The 18,757-nt window shown below is 36.2% G+C and overlaps 1 protein-coding gene across 1 annotated transcript in view; it reads left to right on the top strand.

Annotated features, from left to right (window-relative positions):
- The window catches only part of cdh12 (cadherin 12, type 2 (N-cadherin 2)), a 410,646-nt gene that overhangs the window by 275,291 nt on the left and 116,598 nt on the right, over positions 1 to 18,757 (top strand). The window contains exon 7 of the mRNA XM_018094961.2: positions 18,088 to 18,382. Coding sequence (XP_017950450.2) covers positions 18,088 to 18,382 — 295 coding nt within the window. The remainder of the gene's footprint in view (positions 1 to 18,087; positions 18,383 to 18,757) is intronic.

Here is an 18,757-nt window from a genome sequence, read left to right as displayed (position 1 = left end):
ATTTCTTTCTACTTCCATCGTGGCCTATCCCTGGGGCTCTTAGGTCATTATCTGGTTTGACTTTATCCCTTCTGCTTCCCTGCCCTCCTGTTGGAGGGGTGATTATATGATAACCTTCTATGGTTTGTATAGCTGAAGTGTCTCACATAACTTATGTAAGTTATATATGGGGAAGGCATGGTTCAAGTGGTGGAGGTAAGGTATTGTTCCCAGGGGGTCCACTCTTTTTGAAACCATTCTTGTTTATCATTTAAGATACTGGTTAATTTTTCATTAACGTAAATCCAGTTTACCTTATTTTTTAATTGTAGGATAGGCAGGAATGGGGATTTCCATGATCTTGAAATTGTTAATTTGGCTGCGGTGAAAATTTGGTTTATCAGCTTCCATGTGTATTTGTTTGCATTAGGTATTTTCTTCCCCAATAAAGCATGTTCTGGGGATTTGGGTAGGTTAATTCCTGTTACTGAAAATATCATTTCGTGGACCCTATTGTTTCGTCGCACGCGGCTATTGTTTCGTCGCCCGCGGCTATTATTTTGTCGCGCGGCTATACTTTTGACGCCCGCGGCAATTCTTTTTTTACGCCGGCGATAATTTTTGGACGTGCGGCGAATTTTTCCGCGTCAAATTTTTTCATCCGTTTCGCGAAACAACCCGCCAATGGTGAAACGCGGAAATTCGCCGCGAATCCATGCCTGGCGAAACATTTCGCCCATCACTATTCATCATACATATCAGTAACAATCTAAGGTCCCTTTTACATCCACAAGTTACTTTTACAAAGAGTCAATATTTTTGGAGTGTGGGAGAAAACTGGAGTACCCAAAAGGATACCCATAAAAATGAGTGGATGTGCCTGGCATTAAACCATAAAACTAGCAATAATAACCAGTGTGCCACCTTGCATTCTATTGAACACAGCCAAGACCCTGGCAGGTGTTCTTTTTTTCATCATCACTCTACCTCACACTGAAGCAGAGCAATATTTTATGTGTTTATGTGTATATTAGAGCATTTTTCTAAATATGTGTTTTACTTTTCCTTGACTGCAATTGTCATTGGACTAAACATTTTTTAACTTTATGGGATTACAGCAAAATATATGTATTCAGTTGTAAGTCTTTCCTTCTTTTCCTTTTTAATAAAAATATTTTCCACACAGCATTGTTTTGCATATTAGGAATGCATAGAATCCACTATTTTCACATTCGGCCAAACCCCAAATCCTTTGTGAAAGATTTGGGAGAATACTGAACCAAATCAAGTGACTTAAGGGGGGCCACATGGGACATAACTGTTCAGTTATTTTGTGAGCATGCAGGTCAGATTCAAAAGAAAACTAACTGAACAGCTAGCAGCTTAGAGATCTGTAAAGGAGGATGTAGGGTTCTGGCTTTTGTGTTAGACATATGTTCACTCCAACCTTTATAGATTACATTTTTGGCTAACTATATTATAATATATAACTATATTTTGCTCAGGTTTTATTTTTACACTGAACTGTTCCATTAAGGAGATCACAAGGATATTCTCTCTTTTCACATTAAAATATCATCTCAGACTTTTTAGTATTATTCTGTGTCTCATATAATAAATTAAAGATTAATCTCTATGATACTTAGGGGCCCATTCATGAAACCCCAAATTTTTACTAATTAAAAGCATGATTGGAAAAAATTCAGAGTAACCATGATAATTTCTGATGTTTGAAAATTGTACAAAAATTATTTTCTTGGTCGTACGAAAATATTGTGGTTGCAATCCAAAAGTCACAAAATTTTAGGATCCGAACAATCGTAAATGGTGCAAAACCTTTCTAGCTTTGAAACTTCAATGCATGATTTTGGAAGTCTTCCATTGGACTCAATGGCACTCTACAGCTCCAACCTGGCCAAAAGATAGTCTTGATACCAAAGCTTGAATGAATTCCGAAATGGTCGTAGTCTTTGCGAAAAACTAAGTTAACGAAAACCATGAAAAAGTAATGCAATTTTAACTATATTATCTTGTCATTACAAAAAGTTCTAAACATTAGAAAAAATACACATTTTTTCTGAAAAAAAAAATGTGGTTTCAAGAACTATACAAAAAAAAGTGGGCACATAGAATACAGTATATCTTTTGGATGGCCCAATTATGAAAAATTAAGCTTGTTTGGTGATGTTGTAGTGTATGCCCAGCATCACTCTGTGTATTGGCTATTGTTTATATTAAAATTTTATCCATTGCACACATATTTGGCTATAGCATTAATGCTTGTAATATACACTCTCATGCACACAAAGGGGCATTTACTAAACCGCAACAAATTCAGATTGGGCTTTTTCTTGCTATAAACTGGAAATAGTTGCGGAAAAAGAACAACTTTTTATATTTATTATGCAACAAAACTACAACAATTCTGGAAAAAACTTCAGCTAAAACCCATAGAGATCATGTAGAAGTCAATTGCAGATGTCCCTTACAATTGAAAGATTTTTTTTTTTTTGCTTTGTGGTTTTTGAGTGGTTTTCTGGTGTTGTTTACTCTGGCTTTTGTGCGAAAAAGTTACGGTTATCATGTGATAAGTCAAAGTTTTTAAAGTATTAAAGTATTAATTCTAGTGTTGTTACACTTTGCAAAGTTAGTCACTGGGTATTCGCGGTACAAAGTTAGGAAAAGTAGGCGGAGCTACCAAAATGTAAAATGCGAAATGTAAAATGTCGAAAAATTTTTACACCTGAGTCCCCAAACTTTGCAGAGTTTGTCACTGGGGGACTGCAGTTCAAAAATAGGAAAAGTGGGTTGGGCCACTAGCAGCCAATCAGATTTCATTCATTGAATTTCATTGGCTTTAATATAAAAAGCTGTGATTCTCACACAAAAAAAAGTGGGCACATCCACCAACCACAAATCTCAATTCAGCTATTGACATTTACTGGTTTAAATTTAAACTGCTGGCATTCTTTAACTATTAATCCTAGGGTCCCTTTACTTTGCAGTTAGTCACTCGGTAACTGCAGTTCCAGGATAGAAAAAGTGGGAGGAGCCACTAGCTACCAATCAGATGTCACTCATTGACTTTCAGTGGGAAAATTTAAATTGCTGCCATTCAGAAACTATTAAAACCAGTGTCCACAAACTTTGCTCAGTGTTTTTTACTATATATATATATTGCTTCTCTTTGGTATCCTCTTTTTTCTTTACCTAATGTACATACTCTGACTTCCTTCACGTGCAACTTGTCCGTTTTCTTTTTTTCTTCTTTTTTTCTCCTTTTCACGACATCCTGTGCTGAGATGACTGAGTTTTATATTTGGTTTTCAGCACTATAGTAAGAGCACTAATTTCTTGCTGTAACCACCCATGGAAATGGGATTTTTTTAAGAGTTTGGAATTCATTCCCAGACTTCCTTTTGTTTGCTTTTGTCTGTATGAGGCAGTCTCCTCAACCTTATTTATTTGTTTGTAGAACCACATGGTGACTCTACCTAAGCTGATCAGAAAACCCTGCACTACACTGATGAGCCTCAAGAAAGGCGAAACCGGTCTGTAGTTGGGAATCTGATCAGCTATTATCCTGGCTTCAGCTTTAAACCCAGTGGGTGAGCTGTAGCCTATAGGATAAACCCATGTAAATGGGATTTTTTTAAGAGTTTGGAATTCATTCCCAGAATTCCTTTTGTTTTCTTTTGTCTGTATGAGGCAGTCTCCTCAACCTTATTTATTTGTTTGCTGTAACCACCCAACCCCCCCTCTGTGGCCATATAAAAATAAAAGCCGCAAAATATCTGTAACGTGACGGTTAGTGCCAGGGCGAGCATTGAAGCCACTGCAATAAGGATGTAAGTCTGTGGCCGTATATAAACTAAAACCATAAAATTCTGGGACATGATGGTTGGCAATGGGGAGAGAATGGGAGTCACTGTGATAAACGGTGGCATCACATTAACTCCTATAAACCTGCCGTCCTCTAATCCCCTTCATGGGACTGCAGTGTCACCAGATGTAATGGTGATGAGATTAAGGAACAAGTGTTTCTCCCCTCCAATTTTTTTCTCTCTTTAATACAGCTAACACATAGTACGGTGGCACTGAACATGACCGCTCCAGGTGCGGAGGGCCAGGACCTACTCTACCAGCGTCCTTGTTGCTATAGTAACCCTGATATATGGCTGCCTTTGCTAGAGGTGGTCATACTTTGCGCCACACTGATATGTGGGAACAATGCTGGTATGAATATGGATGCAGCATTTACAAGCTTGCCACACACCCCCGTATCTACGATAACCATGCCTCCGTATATATTATTTGAGATACTCGGTATTACATGGGAGTTGCAGTTCAACCACAGAGGTTGCTTTCCTTTACTCGCATCTTTCCTCTCCAGTTCTCCTTTACTTTCTTATATGTTTTATAATAGATCACTATCTATAGATTATATTTTTCTGACTGGTTGTTTACTTACATTTATTTGTATATATGTGCACATTTGGAGGTGATTACTTATTTAGTGACGTCATCAGCCGATTTTTGGCGTCAGATTGGGTTGTGGCTGTGTATGTGGTTTTTTTTTTTCACTTTGAAAAAGACTGTGGAGAAAGCCGAAACTTTAGTTTGATGTTTGTAACAGTAAATTCACTTTTTACTTTTTCCTCCTGTGAGTGCGGCATTCGTTTCTACATTTATATATCTATATAGATATAAATAGATATATAAAACTGATAAAGAACCACCAATCTCTGCAGCTAGGGCAGCACATCACCATGTGTATCCACTCACAGACCAAAAAATAATATAATGAGTTGTACCTTGAGCTTTTTTTTAATTAAAATTCTACATAATTTATAAAATAATATACATTATTTATATTTGAATGGTATTATTTTCTCTTCCTCCTTTAAATTATATTTCAAAGTTTTAAAGTTTGAAGTCTCCTATATAGTAACTGTAAGCTATGTTATCATTCTTTTCATTACAAATTAATTCCATTCTGTATTCTAAAAAACAAGTAGCAGCTGTCTCCCTGTAACATTCTGTACACTTGCATGTTATTTTGTGAGCTTTGAGGTCTATTGATTATTGTGTGATTGATGATACCTAAGTCTGTGATGTAGCTTCAAGATATGACAGAACATAAAGGGCATAACAGGATTCTCCATGGTGACTTTTTTAAATTTACATTCACGTACATGACCATCCATTATTATTCTCTTAGTGTCCTAAAAACATTTTTAATAAACTGAACATCCAGTGTTTGTTAATGTGACAGTACTGTAATCTACATCAGTTGTAAAGGTGTATTATGGTGAAATATTTTTTAAATAATATCTATAATAAAATCAATACAAAATAACAAATTATATATGAATTCCATTCCCCTTTGGCTCATGATCATCTCTCCCTCTGTCCTTGAGCTGCTGTGCATGCTGAAGATATATATATTTGGTACTTTCTATTTTATATTTTTTACTGTACCTTTTTCTATTTTAAATCATTTTCTGGTTGAAACTAGTTTCGTTCTTTAAAGAAAAATGGTGGTGTCTGAGATGCAGATCTACAGAATGAATATCTTGTATTTTAGAAAGCATTTTTATAGATAGAATGCAGTCATTTGTAGCTTACTACTTGAGAGGATTTAAAACACCAACAAATATACTTTTTTTTTTATAAAATTCTGGCTCTTTCTGATGTTTTGTAAATTGTGTTCTGCTTCACTTCTGTATCTAACCATAGAGTAACTGTCCAGTCTATTCCATTTGGCTGCAAGTTTATGCCCACCCTCTAGCGAGGACATTTAGTATAAATAAATCTAAAGCAACTGGACCTCTAGCGAGGATTTTGTATTTAAAAAAAGCAATTATTATTTAGTCCTAACTTCTCACCATTTCCTTTAACTACTTTTACACATATTGGGAAGCAAGACAAGTTGGCTGCCTAAGAAAAGGTTGGTGATGGTACAACTGTATCATCATGCCAAAGCGGTATTGTGCTGGCATTATAGGAATTAATACTTGAAATATTTAGTCCCTCATAAAGACCTTTAATTAGATATTCCAATAGGAGGCTGTGAAAAGGTGTCACTGACATATAGGAAGCTGGGGAAATTGGTTTCTTTGATCTGTTGATCAACCAAAGAAGCTGTGAACCTAGATCTGCGCGGGGGGGATGGGTTATAGGTTATAGGATGCATATCTTCTTTTCTATAGGGTTTACATTTTCATAAATCACATATTGGTTATGAGGAGATCACATGTTTCCTAATGATATCAAACATGTCCAGCCTATACCCACCAGTTAGGAGGGATGGTTTCTGGGGGATTGGAACAGGAGACACTCCTCATGTTTGGTTTTATTATGATCGCACACACATGGATCACAGCATGTCCATATTTTCATTAGAAAGAGAAAGAAATTCTAGTTTGGTTTGTATTTGTATATTTGTATTTGGATGAGTACACTGTATTGTATATGTATTATATTCCTATGTATACTGTATTGTATTTGGATTTATATACTGTTAAATATTATCTGTTACAGAGAGCAGTGTCGCTCTTCCCAAATAACCTTGCGAGTAAGTGGCCAGTTACAAGCGGCAGCAAAAAGCCACCTCAGACACATTTTTTAAAACTAAATTTAGCATTAGCGCTCTCTGCACTAGAAATTCGTCCCACTCTGGGTGGCAGCTAATACATTTTCTGGGTGTTGGTATGCTTTGGCCTGTCTGATGTTAGTCTAAGCTATATGTAAGGTGACTGAGTGCTTTATATTTTTACATCTATCATAACATTGTCTTTGCATGCTATTTATAATTTTGCCATAAAAGTATTTGTCCAAGCTTTTACATTCCCTATCTGATCCCCCATGTTCCTCTATGAGGGGGCTGCCATATTTGTCCAGCAGGACACCGTTAGCATTAGAAGCTATAACTGACAGGCTGAGAAGGGACAGCCAGGTTGGCAAAACAGTCAGGTTTTGGGATTTCAAGTAACAATTACTTACAAAAGCAGCCATATCAGTAAAAAATGATCAACACGACCTATAGGCAACTTTTTATATAGATTTATATTTTAAAAAGTTTTTTTTTCGGGTCAGTATCACTTTAATACATAAAAACTCACCCATGTTCTATTCATTCCTATGGGATTTGTAGAAGTGTATTTATCAAATAGTGAGTTCTAACTTTCACCCATTAATAAATACACTTCTAAAAATCCCATAGGAGTGAATAGAGCATGGGTGAGTTTTTATGTATTAAGCTCACATTTTGATAAATCTGCCCCAAAGTGTGTGTTTTCTTTTAGCTACATAAAAGATGAGTCTTTACAAAAGCAACACAACCTCCATCCACAACTGGAGGAGACACTGTTGCCTATCCTGATATATAAAGTAATAACTAAAGATAAGAAAGCCATGCCTGGATAAGTACATGTAATTCAAAAATGTCCAGTTAGTAAATATATGAGCTTACTTGACCTTTGTATTTTTTTTTTCATTTCCACACCTTGCACCCATAAATGTTAGTGATTTATCACTTATATTATGTTAAAAAGGAGACTTCATTGGTACTATGTCGCCTCAGGCAATTGCAACATTTAAATCTATGCTGAAATATGCTTTCAAATCCAAAAAGATACATTTATCCTGCAGTACAGAGCTTTAGCTTTTTCTTTTGTTATTTAGATCTTGCAGTGTTACTTGATTTTTGTTTTCAAGTCCATAAAAAAATATTTGTTTTGTTGTGAGTTCTATATATATTTTTAGGTGAAAAAGAAATATATTTGTTGATTTACCCAGTAGTCATATTACATATATAATCAGCGAAAGGCCAAGGATACTTGGCAGCCAAGGTAAGGGTGGCAATTTGTGCCTCTCCTACATACTACTACACCACAATTCCCTGTCTAGAAGTGGTAAATGCAGACCCGCTGGCATAGGACTGGTGAGAAAAGACTAGTCTAATGATGAGATGTTTAGAAAGTGTGCTTTTGAGCAAATATATTTCCTGGTACTGAATCCCACCTTCAATTTGTCAAAGTGTCTGTATCTTAGGCAGGTGCCTCTGCTGTCCACCCCTAGATCAGGCCCTATCTATAATATTTTTAAATGACACATAAAGAAATATCTTTTTCAAGTCCTCTTCATAATCCACTTCTTTCATCAAAGTACCTTTCTTTTATAAATAGATTTGAGGTGTTTGTTTAAAGTCATATAGAAATGTATAGTGCAATATGTTAAAAAACAAGGCTTACTTACTACAGTATATGGTGTTAGTGGTATACTTATGGTATTTTTATTAATGAACATAAGACATTTGATATTGATCTATTTGCAAACCTTCAAAAATAAAGAGAAGGTAGTGGTGTTGTGAGAATAAATCAAGCTCCCATCTAAATACTTACCCTTTATTAACTGTGGAATAAAAGGGATCAAAAATATCTAAAAACTAATTTGTTTAAATGTTATGTAACCCTTTACATACTCATCTAAAGCCATTAGTCCTCTATTTTTCCCTTAAAATAAAGAAAGGCAATAAAATAAGAAAATAATATACAGTGATTACCTTCCCTTTCAGTTTAAGGGGGATGTTTATAATTTTATAGACAGAACTATCCCTAACATCTATGTAGTTTTTTTAATTAGTAGTGATCCTGCATGTATTTTGTCCAATTATTGTCTGCAACTGAAAGTTCTAGTTGTTGGGGTTTTTACCAAATAGATCACCTGAGCATTTATTTATTCATTCTTTCTTTGTTTTTTTTCTTTCTTTTTTTCTTTCTCTCCGTAGAACTAGATAGATAGATAGACCAGGTCAGTTGTGTTAGATAATACACATATACATATCTATATATGTTTTTATTTAAATAACTTTTACTTTCTAAAACTTATTTGTGTATATAGTTTGCATATAGTTTGGAAATGCATAAAGAATAACCATTTTTTGTTTTATTGGTAGTAATGAGCAAATCTGACCCTTTTCGCTGATAAATTCCCAAAATTGCTGAAAAAAAATAACGAAAAGTGAAAAATGTGTGAAATGTGGCAACCCTGCAACTTTTTTGATGTGACTGTGACTTTTTTGATGCAACCACGCAGTTTCGCTAAAGAATTTGCCAATGGCGAAATGTGGAATTTTGCAAAGAATCCATGCCTGGTGAAAAAATGTTCTCAGCACTAGTTATTGGCCCTTTGATGTTTATCATATTTAACTCAGATAAAAAAAAACTCTTTGAAAAGGTACCTTAAATTAAATGTTTAATTGTGTTCATGTCACGGTCTCCCTGTGGAGACGCTGTGGAGTACCAGGAAGGTGGGAGCCTGAAGGCTGGGTAACCCGGAGTGTAACCATGAGTCACAGAACTGGTGCCAGAGGCCATGTTGAAGGTGAAGAACTTTAATAAACTAGTGATGTAACCGAACATACAATGAACATACAAACTGAATGTAGAACGGCAGGCAGAGGCAGAATCCAAAAACAGGCAAAAGGTCAGGGCAAGCGGCAGTCAAACGTAGTCAGGGCAGGCCAAGGTCAAAACCGGGAAATCAAGGTAGAACTAGGAAGGGCTCAGGAACAAGGCAGAAGGCAGGATCAGGACACGGAACTGGAGCTTGGAACCAGCGAGAACAAGGACACAGACACAGGAACAGGAACAGGACGGCAGGGTCACGAAAGACAATTAATGACCAAGCAAGGGGCAATGGTCAGGGAAAGGCTTATAAAGGGTGAAGATTAGGAGATGGGAAACACATGAGGTTAATGAGGTGGACGGAGGAAAGAGAGCAGACAGAAAGTAGGAGACAAGGGAAGAAACAGACAGAGCCCAAATGCCTCCAGTGGCTACAGAGGCAAATGCATGCCGCCAGGAACACCCCAAGTGGTGTTCGAATCCCGCTGATCCTGACAGTTCATTATATTCTTTTTACCAAGTTCTGCCAGTTTCTTACTGCAAAATATTAGGAGTCATATACAACCTCAAGTGCAGTGAGCAAAGTGCTATTTTGAATGCAATTGCCATGTGTTTTACCAACAATGCAGCATTTTTCCCAGAATTCCAACATCACCAAAGGGAAATATTTCTAATGCAATTGTGATAGATGTGTTAAAATTAGTGCAATTGCATTTTTGATGAACATAGGCGGAGGGTGACTTTTTTTTAAAGTATTCATACGTTCACTTCTGTGAGGGGATCTGTAAACATTTGTGTTTGTGATCAGTTAGCTTAAAGGGGTAGTTCACCTTTAAATTCACTTTTATTTTTAATGGTTTTTCAGTTATTTATCTTTTTGTTCAGCAGCTCTCCATTTGGTAATTTAGCAGCTATCTGGTTGCTAGGCCCCCATTTGAAATCTGGAAAGAGGCAGAAGAGAAAGGCAAATTATTAGATTAATTATAAGAATTATAAGAACTATAAAAAAAATTAATTAGGAAGACCAATTGCAAAGTTGCTAGGAATAGGCCATTTTATAACATACTAAAAGTTAACTTAAAAGTGAACCACCCTTTTAGATGTGTTCATATTAGTTTTATAGCAAGAAAGGCAGTGGGTACTGACACCCCAGGCACATTATATACAGTGAGATGCAGTCTGTATTTACAAAACCAGCACATTATATACAGTGAGACAGTCTGTATTTACAAAAACAGCACATTATATACAGTGAGACAGTCTGTATTTACAAAACCAGCACATTATATACAGTGAGAAGCAGTGGGTACTGATGGCAGATACTCAGGCCCTGGCACTATAACACTGGCACGGATACACAACATTGGCTCCACTGTAACTAACTAGAAATGAAGAAAACAATGACAAAAATAAACAAAATAGTAAGTGCAAAAAACAACAACAACAAATATATAAAAGCACAATGAGATTTTTAATGGGGAAAGAGTTAACTTACCCTCCATCTTTTAGGGTAGGGGATAGATTATATATTATTATAGATGTCAGGTCAGGCAAAAAACAATTTAATGTCAGCTAGTGCTTTAGCCTTTAGAACTGTATAGTACCTGTGGGAGTGGGATGAAAACTGCAGCAAAAGTTGAGAGTTAGTTCTCAGGTAAAGTTTACAGCCTGCAGATTCTTTTTTTCTCCCGAGCCCTGACTGCATCTGTGCTTTGATTGGTCAATTTTACTGTCTGTCAAAAAGCTGTGCTCTGATTGGAGAATCCACAAGAAGAAAGATCCAATCAGAGCACAGCAGAACCGGAGCTTGCAGGAACAGAAGATTTCCAGGACAGTGCCGAAACGGAGTGAGGTTTTTTTTTTTTTTTTTTTTTTAATGTGCCAAGCAGGTTTGGGGAGGCTTAGCCTCCCCTAGCCTTATTGAAAATCCACCTATGATGATGAACCATGATGTAATAATTTACCCTGGCAGCTGTGGGAACCCTAATGCTTCCACCTGCTCTCAACTCAAAACAGGACTAACCTGTAATGGCTTACTATATACAAATATTGCTAAACATGCTTCTTTTAACTCTGGGTTCCTAATAAACAAGGACAATGTAAAGCCACCATGCCAATGGCCTTAACTACACATAGCTAAAATTACCTTCGTTGAAGATGAACACATTGGTGCACGTGATCCAAAAGATAAATACTATACAGGTAGGGCTATCATTCCCAAACTTTGTAGCTGGTCCACCTAAGTGCTTAAGAAAACATCTATACACACAAATATGAATTCTCTCTAAATTTTACACTAAGTGGATGTCAGAGTGGACTTCTAGTAAAATTAGCCCTATATTTTAGAAACCAATGATTTAAACTAACTGCCACTGTGACTGCATGAGGGGTCCATTATCCCTTAAGTCTTAACTTTTATTATATCCAATGTTACTGTTTAATATGTTAATACTTTTAAAAAAGGTAATAATAACCTTCATCAAATACAAACAAAAGGACACAATGAATTATAGACATGCAGAATGACACAATATGAAAATTCAAGATATATCTGTAGCTACTACCTCTAACAGTAATCTATTATCTGTGCAGTTTTTTGATATATTATGCAGCTCAATTTTTGTACAACTGACTCCATTGCTACACAGCTAGTAGCACAGTAAATGTGTTCAATCTATCCTCCAGATCAGTCCACTCCTGGCATCCAGCGCTTTTCCTCTTTATCCATTTTTCTGCCACTGTGGCAGACACAAGCATTTCACATATTTCATGTTTGCTTTTAATAAATCTGATAAAAGTCTAGCACTGAAATGCATTTGGGATCTGTTAAACCATTCTATATGCTGGTCAGATATATCATTGAATTATAGAGGTTCCTGGTTTTTGAAAGCTTGGCATTAAATAAAATGTAATTTTATTTTAAAAGGAAGTTTGATCCAACACATGGATAAACTTATTTAGAAAATATGAAAGTTTAAATTACTTTTTTTTCTTAAAGTAAATCATCACATTACAAGAGAAGGAAAAAAGTAATAAAAATCGAATATAACCTTGTAGAATGCATTTTTTTCTATCTACGTGAGTTATTTCTACAAGAAAGAAAATATGTCATTCAGGCAGAACTGTGTTTATGAATCAATTCCTCAAAAGTAGAACATATTCAGCCGATGGCTTCAAGTTTTCTGCATGTGAATAACGGAGGATCTATTGCCCCATAATAGAGTTCAGTTGAAGAAAAAAAAAAATAAATAAATATAGAATAAAATACTATAAAATCTAACCTGCGGGGTTATTTTAATATCCTTACAGGGTTAAAAAAATACTTATTATTTTGCAGAAAATCATTTTTTATATAACAGACACACACTATTAGTTTAACCTTTTGAAGAATTACTTTGCCTTTGTCTCAGGGGTGACTGTGTCATAAATCTATGAAAATTTCTATTCTGATTAACTAGAAAATTGGAACTCTGATGCCCACAGGTCTAAAGCAGAACTTTTACCATTAAATAACACAGTTTGATATTACCTTGACTTCAGCATTATGAGAAATATTGATCATTAGTAGGACTGAATATTATTTAGTGAAAAAGCATTAGGGTTTTGTTTTCATTTCTCAAGAGACAGATCATTAGAGACCCCAGAGCTTGATTTATCTTACTGATTTAGGAATTATTTTACCAATTTAGGAATAATTTTATTCCATTATTCCGATTTTTTGTTAATGTACATTATACACATCCTTTGAGTATTTGCATTCATTTTATTCGGAACATGCATATATGTTCTCATTCTGGTTTGTAGGCATAATGAACCATCCCTCTTGATTTCTATTACATGGAATAACAATGTTTTTGCTCTAGTAATTTTGAATATTTAGATTTTTATCATTATATAACATTGTTTCTAGTCCATTTTCCAGACGTTTTCCAGACAAAGAATAAGTAGTTTTAATACAGGAATGAGATCCGTCATCTGGAAACCTGTTAGCCAGAAAGTTCTGAATTATGGGAAGGCTATCTCCCATAGACTCCATTATAAGTAAATAATCCTAATTTTTAAAAATGATTTCTCTGTAATAATAAAAAAGAACAAAATTATGTACTGGAGAATATCATTATGAGCAGTAATCAGCATGGCTTTATGAAGGACAGGTCATGTCAGACCAATTTAATTGCTTTTTATGATGATGAGTAAGAAGCTAAACAGTGGGGATGCAGTAGATATAATCTATTTGGATTTTGCCAAAGCATTTGATACTGTTCCCCACAAATGATTGTTTTCTAAACTAAGGTCTATTGGTCTTAATGAAGTCATTTGCACATGGATAAAAACTGGCTACAGGATCGGGTACAGAGGGTGGTACATTCTCTACTTGGAGTAAGGTTCTCAGTGGGGTCCCTCAGGGTTCTGTATTGAGTCCACTTTTGTTTAACTTGTTCATAAATGACTTGGGGGGGTATTATAAGCAATGTATCAGTGTTTGCAGATGTCACAAAACTCTGCAGACCAGTCAATTCTTTCCAGGATGTGGCATCCTTGCAGCAAGATCTTGGCCAACTGGCAATCTGGGTGGCTAAGTGGCAGATGGGATTTAATGTGGATAAATGTAAGGTCATGCACCTGGGATGTAAAAATATGCAAGCCACTTATACCCTTAATGGGACTGCACTAGGCAAATCCATTATGGAGAAGGACCTTGGAGTCCTTGTAGATAATAAACTTTGCTGTAGCAAGCAATGCCAGGCAGCAGCTGCAAGGGCAAACAAGGTTTTGAGCTGTATTAAAAGGGGTTTAGATTCACGGGAGGAGGGTGTTATTCTTCCCCTTTACAGAGCTCTGGAAAGGTCCCATCTAGAATATGCTGTTCAGGTTTGGTCTCCAGTGTTCAAACGGGACATTATTGAATTAGAGAGGGTCCAGAGAAGGGCAACTAAGCTGATAAGAGGTATGGAAAGTCTCAGTTATGAAGAAAGACTGGCCAAGTTGGGTCTGTTTACACTGGAGAAGAGGCGCTTAAGAGGTGACATGATAACTATGTATAAATACATAAGGGGATCATATAATAACCTCTCTAATATTTACCAATAGGTCCTTCCAACGAACACGAGGGCTCCCACTCCGTTTAATTAAAATGTAGGGGATCTGCATGTCAGAAATTACTACTGGGCTACCATTCTCACCCAACCAGTAACAGTTCAAGTTGCATTCATAAGGCTAACGCTGCTTGTAAGTCCTAGATACCCCGGCATAATACTTGTGTCTACTATATGCTAGAAATCAAAACAGCTGTTGTTTCTTAGCTCATTGAGTTAAAGGCCCTTTGATAAATTATTGGAGGGACAGAGGTCCCTTGATACATTATTGAAGGTATACTAGTTTATAGGAATAAGACCTTATCACCATTGCTCATTCTTACACATCAATACATTTAAGCAACTGCACATGAACTGTCATAAACAACTAAGGTTAAATATATATTTTTTAACATTTTATAAATAAATGCACAGACCCCTGGCAATATTAGAAGATATAATTAATGATTCTAAATGCTTAATATAATCAATCAATTGACAATGTTTTTGATATTAGTTATATTTGTCTACTAAAGGACCTGGAAGAACCCTATAGCATACCCAGTATTGAGTGCCACTATTCTTTATAATAAGACTTTCTCCAGGTATAATGGGCTTGTAATTCTAAAGGTAGCTCACTGAGTCAGGCTTGGAGTACCAGATATCCCACTAAGACAATGGTTTATATACCGTATTTTTCACCGTATAAGATGCACTTTTTCTTCCCCAAAACTGGGGGGGAAAAGTTGGTGCGTCTTATACGGCGAACTGTCTTCCTCTCTGTGCCGCGGCTCTCTGCCGCATCCTCGCTTTTATAAGGTTGCGCCCGTGCGTACTTACGTCAAACGCACAGGGTGCAACCTTATAAAAGCACAGAAGCAGCTGGGAGCCGCGGCACAAAGAGGAAGACATCACGGGAGCTGGAGGCTGCTGGGGGTAGGTTAGGGGGGAAGCTGAAGAATGCTGGGGGTGCCGTGGGGGAGCTGGAGGATGCTTGGAGGCCCTGGGGGAAGCTGAAGGATACTCGGGGGGGGCCCTGGGGGAAGCTGAAGGATACTTGTGGGGGGCCTGGGGGAAGCTGAACGAAACTTGGGGGGGCCTGGGGGAAGCTGAAGGATACTTGGGGGGCCCTGGGGGAAGCTGAAGGATACTTGGGGGGGCCTGGGGGAAGCTGAAGGATACTTGGGGGGGGGCTGGGGGAAGCTGAAGGATACTTGGGGGGGCCCTGGGGGAAGCTGAAGGATACTTGGGGGGGCCCTGGGGGAAGCTGAAGGATACTTGGGGGGGCACTGGGGGAAGCTGAAGGATACTTGGGGGGGCTGGGGGAAGCTGAAGGATACTTGGTTGGGCCCTGGGGGAAGCTGAAGGATACTTGGGGGGGCCTGGGGGAAGCTGAAGGATACTTGGGGGGGCCCTGGGGGAAGCTGAAGGATGCTTGGGGGGGGGGCCTGGGGGAAGCCTCTTTATACAGTTGATATAAAATATTTTACTACAGTATTTGGTTCAGAATGTTTTTTTTCTAGATTTTCCTCCTTTAAAATTGGGTGTGTCCTATATTCCGGAGCGTCTAATAGGGCGAAAAATACAGTACTTATATTTGGGAATTGGTTCAGTGACTTACCAGGTACCCAAAAGTTGGCATGTGATCATCTAGATATATAAGGGGACATTTACTATTGCTCGTTTTTTTTCGGTTCAGGTTTTTTGTCACTGAAAAAGCATGATTTTCTCTTGATTTATTATGCAACAAATCTGAATGAAAAAATACGGCAGCTGAGATCATGTAGATCACAATGGCAAATGTCCCTTTTGCAGTTGTTAGATATTTCTTTGCTTTGTGGTTTTAGAAAAAAAGTTGCATTTTCTCATTTTCCCACAACTTTTTTTGTTCTTTTTTTTGTGCTTTTTCAAATCAGGTTTTGTGATCAATGACTGACATTTGCGGAAATGAGTTTAGTTGTGGTTTTGAAAATATATAAAACCACAACAAAAGTGAACGTTAATGAATTCCCCCTAAATATATGTTTTAATACATTGTTTTATACAGGGCATGGAAGTCCAAGATGCTCATATTTAAAATAGTAGATGCATTACATCATTTGATTAACACATTTCAGTAAGTTATGTTGCACACATATATTCTGAAGGATATATCAAATGAAATGGAAAAGTTATGGTCAGTAATTAGTGAATATATGGTAAATGTAAAAATAAAAAGGAAACTGTTTCTTTTAAAAATGTATTCTACAGTCCTACTATTGCAGTTAAACAGTCAATGCATGAGTGACACAATGATAGTATATGTTACTATATACATTTTTTGTCCCTGGAGTAAAGAGGTAATTATTCATATATTCCAGCATTTATCACCTAATGGTTATGCATTCAAATTGAATTTACTGCTTGTCAGCTTGGTTAGCATGATAAACTATTTTCTTCACAGAATACTATGTTTAGGAATAAAGAAATGCATTAAACCACAAATAAAAAATTCTATTTGAGGAAAATGTCTACTGTCAAATATTATATTTGAAATTATATATATACTGAAAAGTAATTGCAAAAGGCAATATATTGTGTCTTTTTCTCATGCTATCTACTTAAATAAAGATCATAAACTAAAGAGCATTTAAGATTTTTTCACTAAACTTCCAGTAAAAATATCACAATTTCACTTCTGTATCTGATACAAACTTCAATAATTGAACGTTATGGTGGAAATGTTAACTTCTGGTGCATTGTTTTAAGGGTCAGATCTAGCAGTGCAGAAAATAGAATAAAGACAATTACATTTGCAAATAACTCTAAAAGCACTGAAAAGTCGAAATATATATATATATATATATATATATATATATATACATATATATATATATATATATATATATATCTACATTGTTTGAAATTAAATTTTATTTAGATGATGTTCTCCCTTAGATATGTTATCCAAAATGCTTGGGACCTGAGGTTTTCTGGATAAGGGATTAGTGATGAGCACATTTTTTCGGCAGGCATGGATTTGCAGCGAATTCCCGCATTTCGCCATTGGCAAATTGTTTCGCAAAACTTCAGCAGAAATTTGGCACAAAAAAAAATTTGTTGTGCTTTAAAAAAAAGTCACGATTGCTCACAAAACAGGCGCAGTCGCGTCAAAAATAGGCACGGTCATGGCAAAAACCGAATCGTGTGACAAAAAAATTAGTGTGACAAGCGCGTTTCGTGAATTTTTTTGCCAGATTCACTCATCACTATAAGGGATATAACTGGGACTAGGACTGTTTAATAAACCCAAAATAGGACTGTTTTGCCATCAATGTAGATTCATCCTACTTAGTAACCATCAAATACACAAGATACTGTTTTATTATTACAGAGAAAAAGGAAATTATTTTTTAAAATTAGAATTATTTGCTTAAAATAGATGCTATGGGAGATGGCCTTCCCATAATTCTGAGCTTTATGGATAACATGTTTCCAGATAAGAGATCCCACTCTCCCATTTGTGTTAAAAAAAATGATATATTTGTATGTGCTTTTGTAATATTCAATTTAATATGCTAAATTGTTAGTCATTACTCATTCCTTACCATTCTTAGTGATATGTTTTGTTTTTTCTGCTTTAGCTTCATTCTGACTTGGACAAGGGAATAGGGTCAGTAAAGTATACTCTACTAGGCGATGGCGCTGGAACAATCTTTACAATTGATGATACAACAGGGGACATCCATGCAATTAAAAGCTTGGACAGAGAAGAAAAGCCCTTCTACACATTACGTGCACAAGCTGTGGATATAGTTACTGGAAAACCTGTGGAACCAGAATCTGAATTTATTATCAAAGTGCAGGACATTAATGATAATGAGCCAAAATTTCTTGATGGTCCTTATGTAGCCAGTGTTCCTGAAATGTCTCCAGTTGGTAAGTGAGATATCATCCTGTTTTTTTGAATTAATGAATATAGTTTTCTAAAATCTCTTTATGCAAAGCCAGCTGCAGCAAATATATGCTAAATAATGTGTAAGTCTGATCCAATTTTCAGAAACAGGTGTGCATATGTTTTAATGTGGAGTAATGAAATATAAATTAGTGACAAATCAAAATGTGAAAAATAGATAAAAATTAGGCTAAGCATTGCATTCAAATGAATCTTATATTATCCAGCATATAAGCCGTTTTCCATGTACATGCACTTTATATTGTTTATTCAGTTTTGTGAGAAAAAGAGATGTCAATATCTTCATGTTAGCTAAGTGCCTTTAAAACATTAAAGTGTAATTTAAAACGGAATTAGCC

Source organism: Xenopus tropicalis, chromosome 6, assembly GCF_000004195.4.
Source record: "Xenopus tropicalis strain Nigerian chromosome 6, UCB_Xtro_10.0, whole genome shotgun sequence".
In the NCBI taxonomy this organism is placed as follows: Eukaryota; Metazoa; Chordata; class Amphibia; order Anura; family Pipidae; genus Xenopus; species Xenopus tropicalis.
Note: the sequence above shows the minus strand (reverse complement) of the source record. Positions and strands in the feature narration are given on the sequence as shown.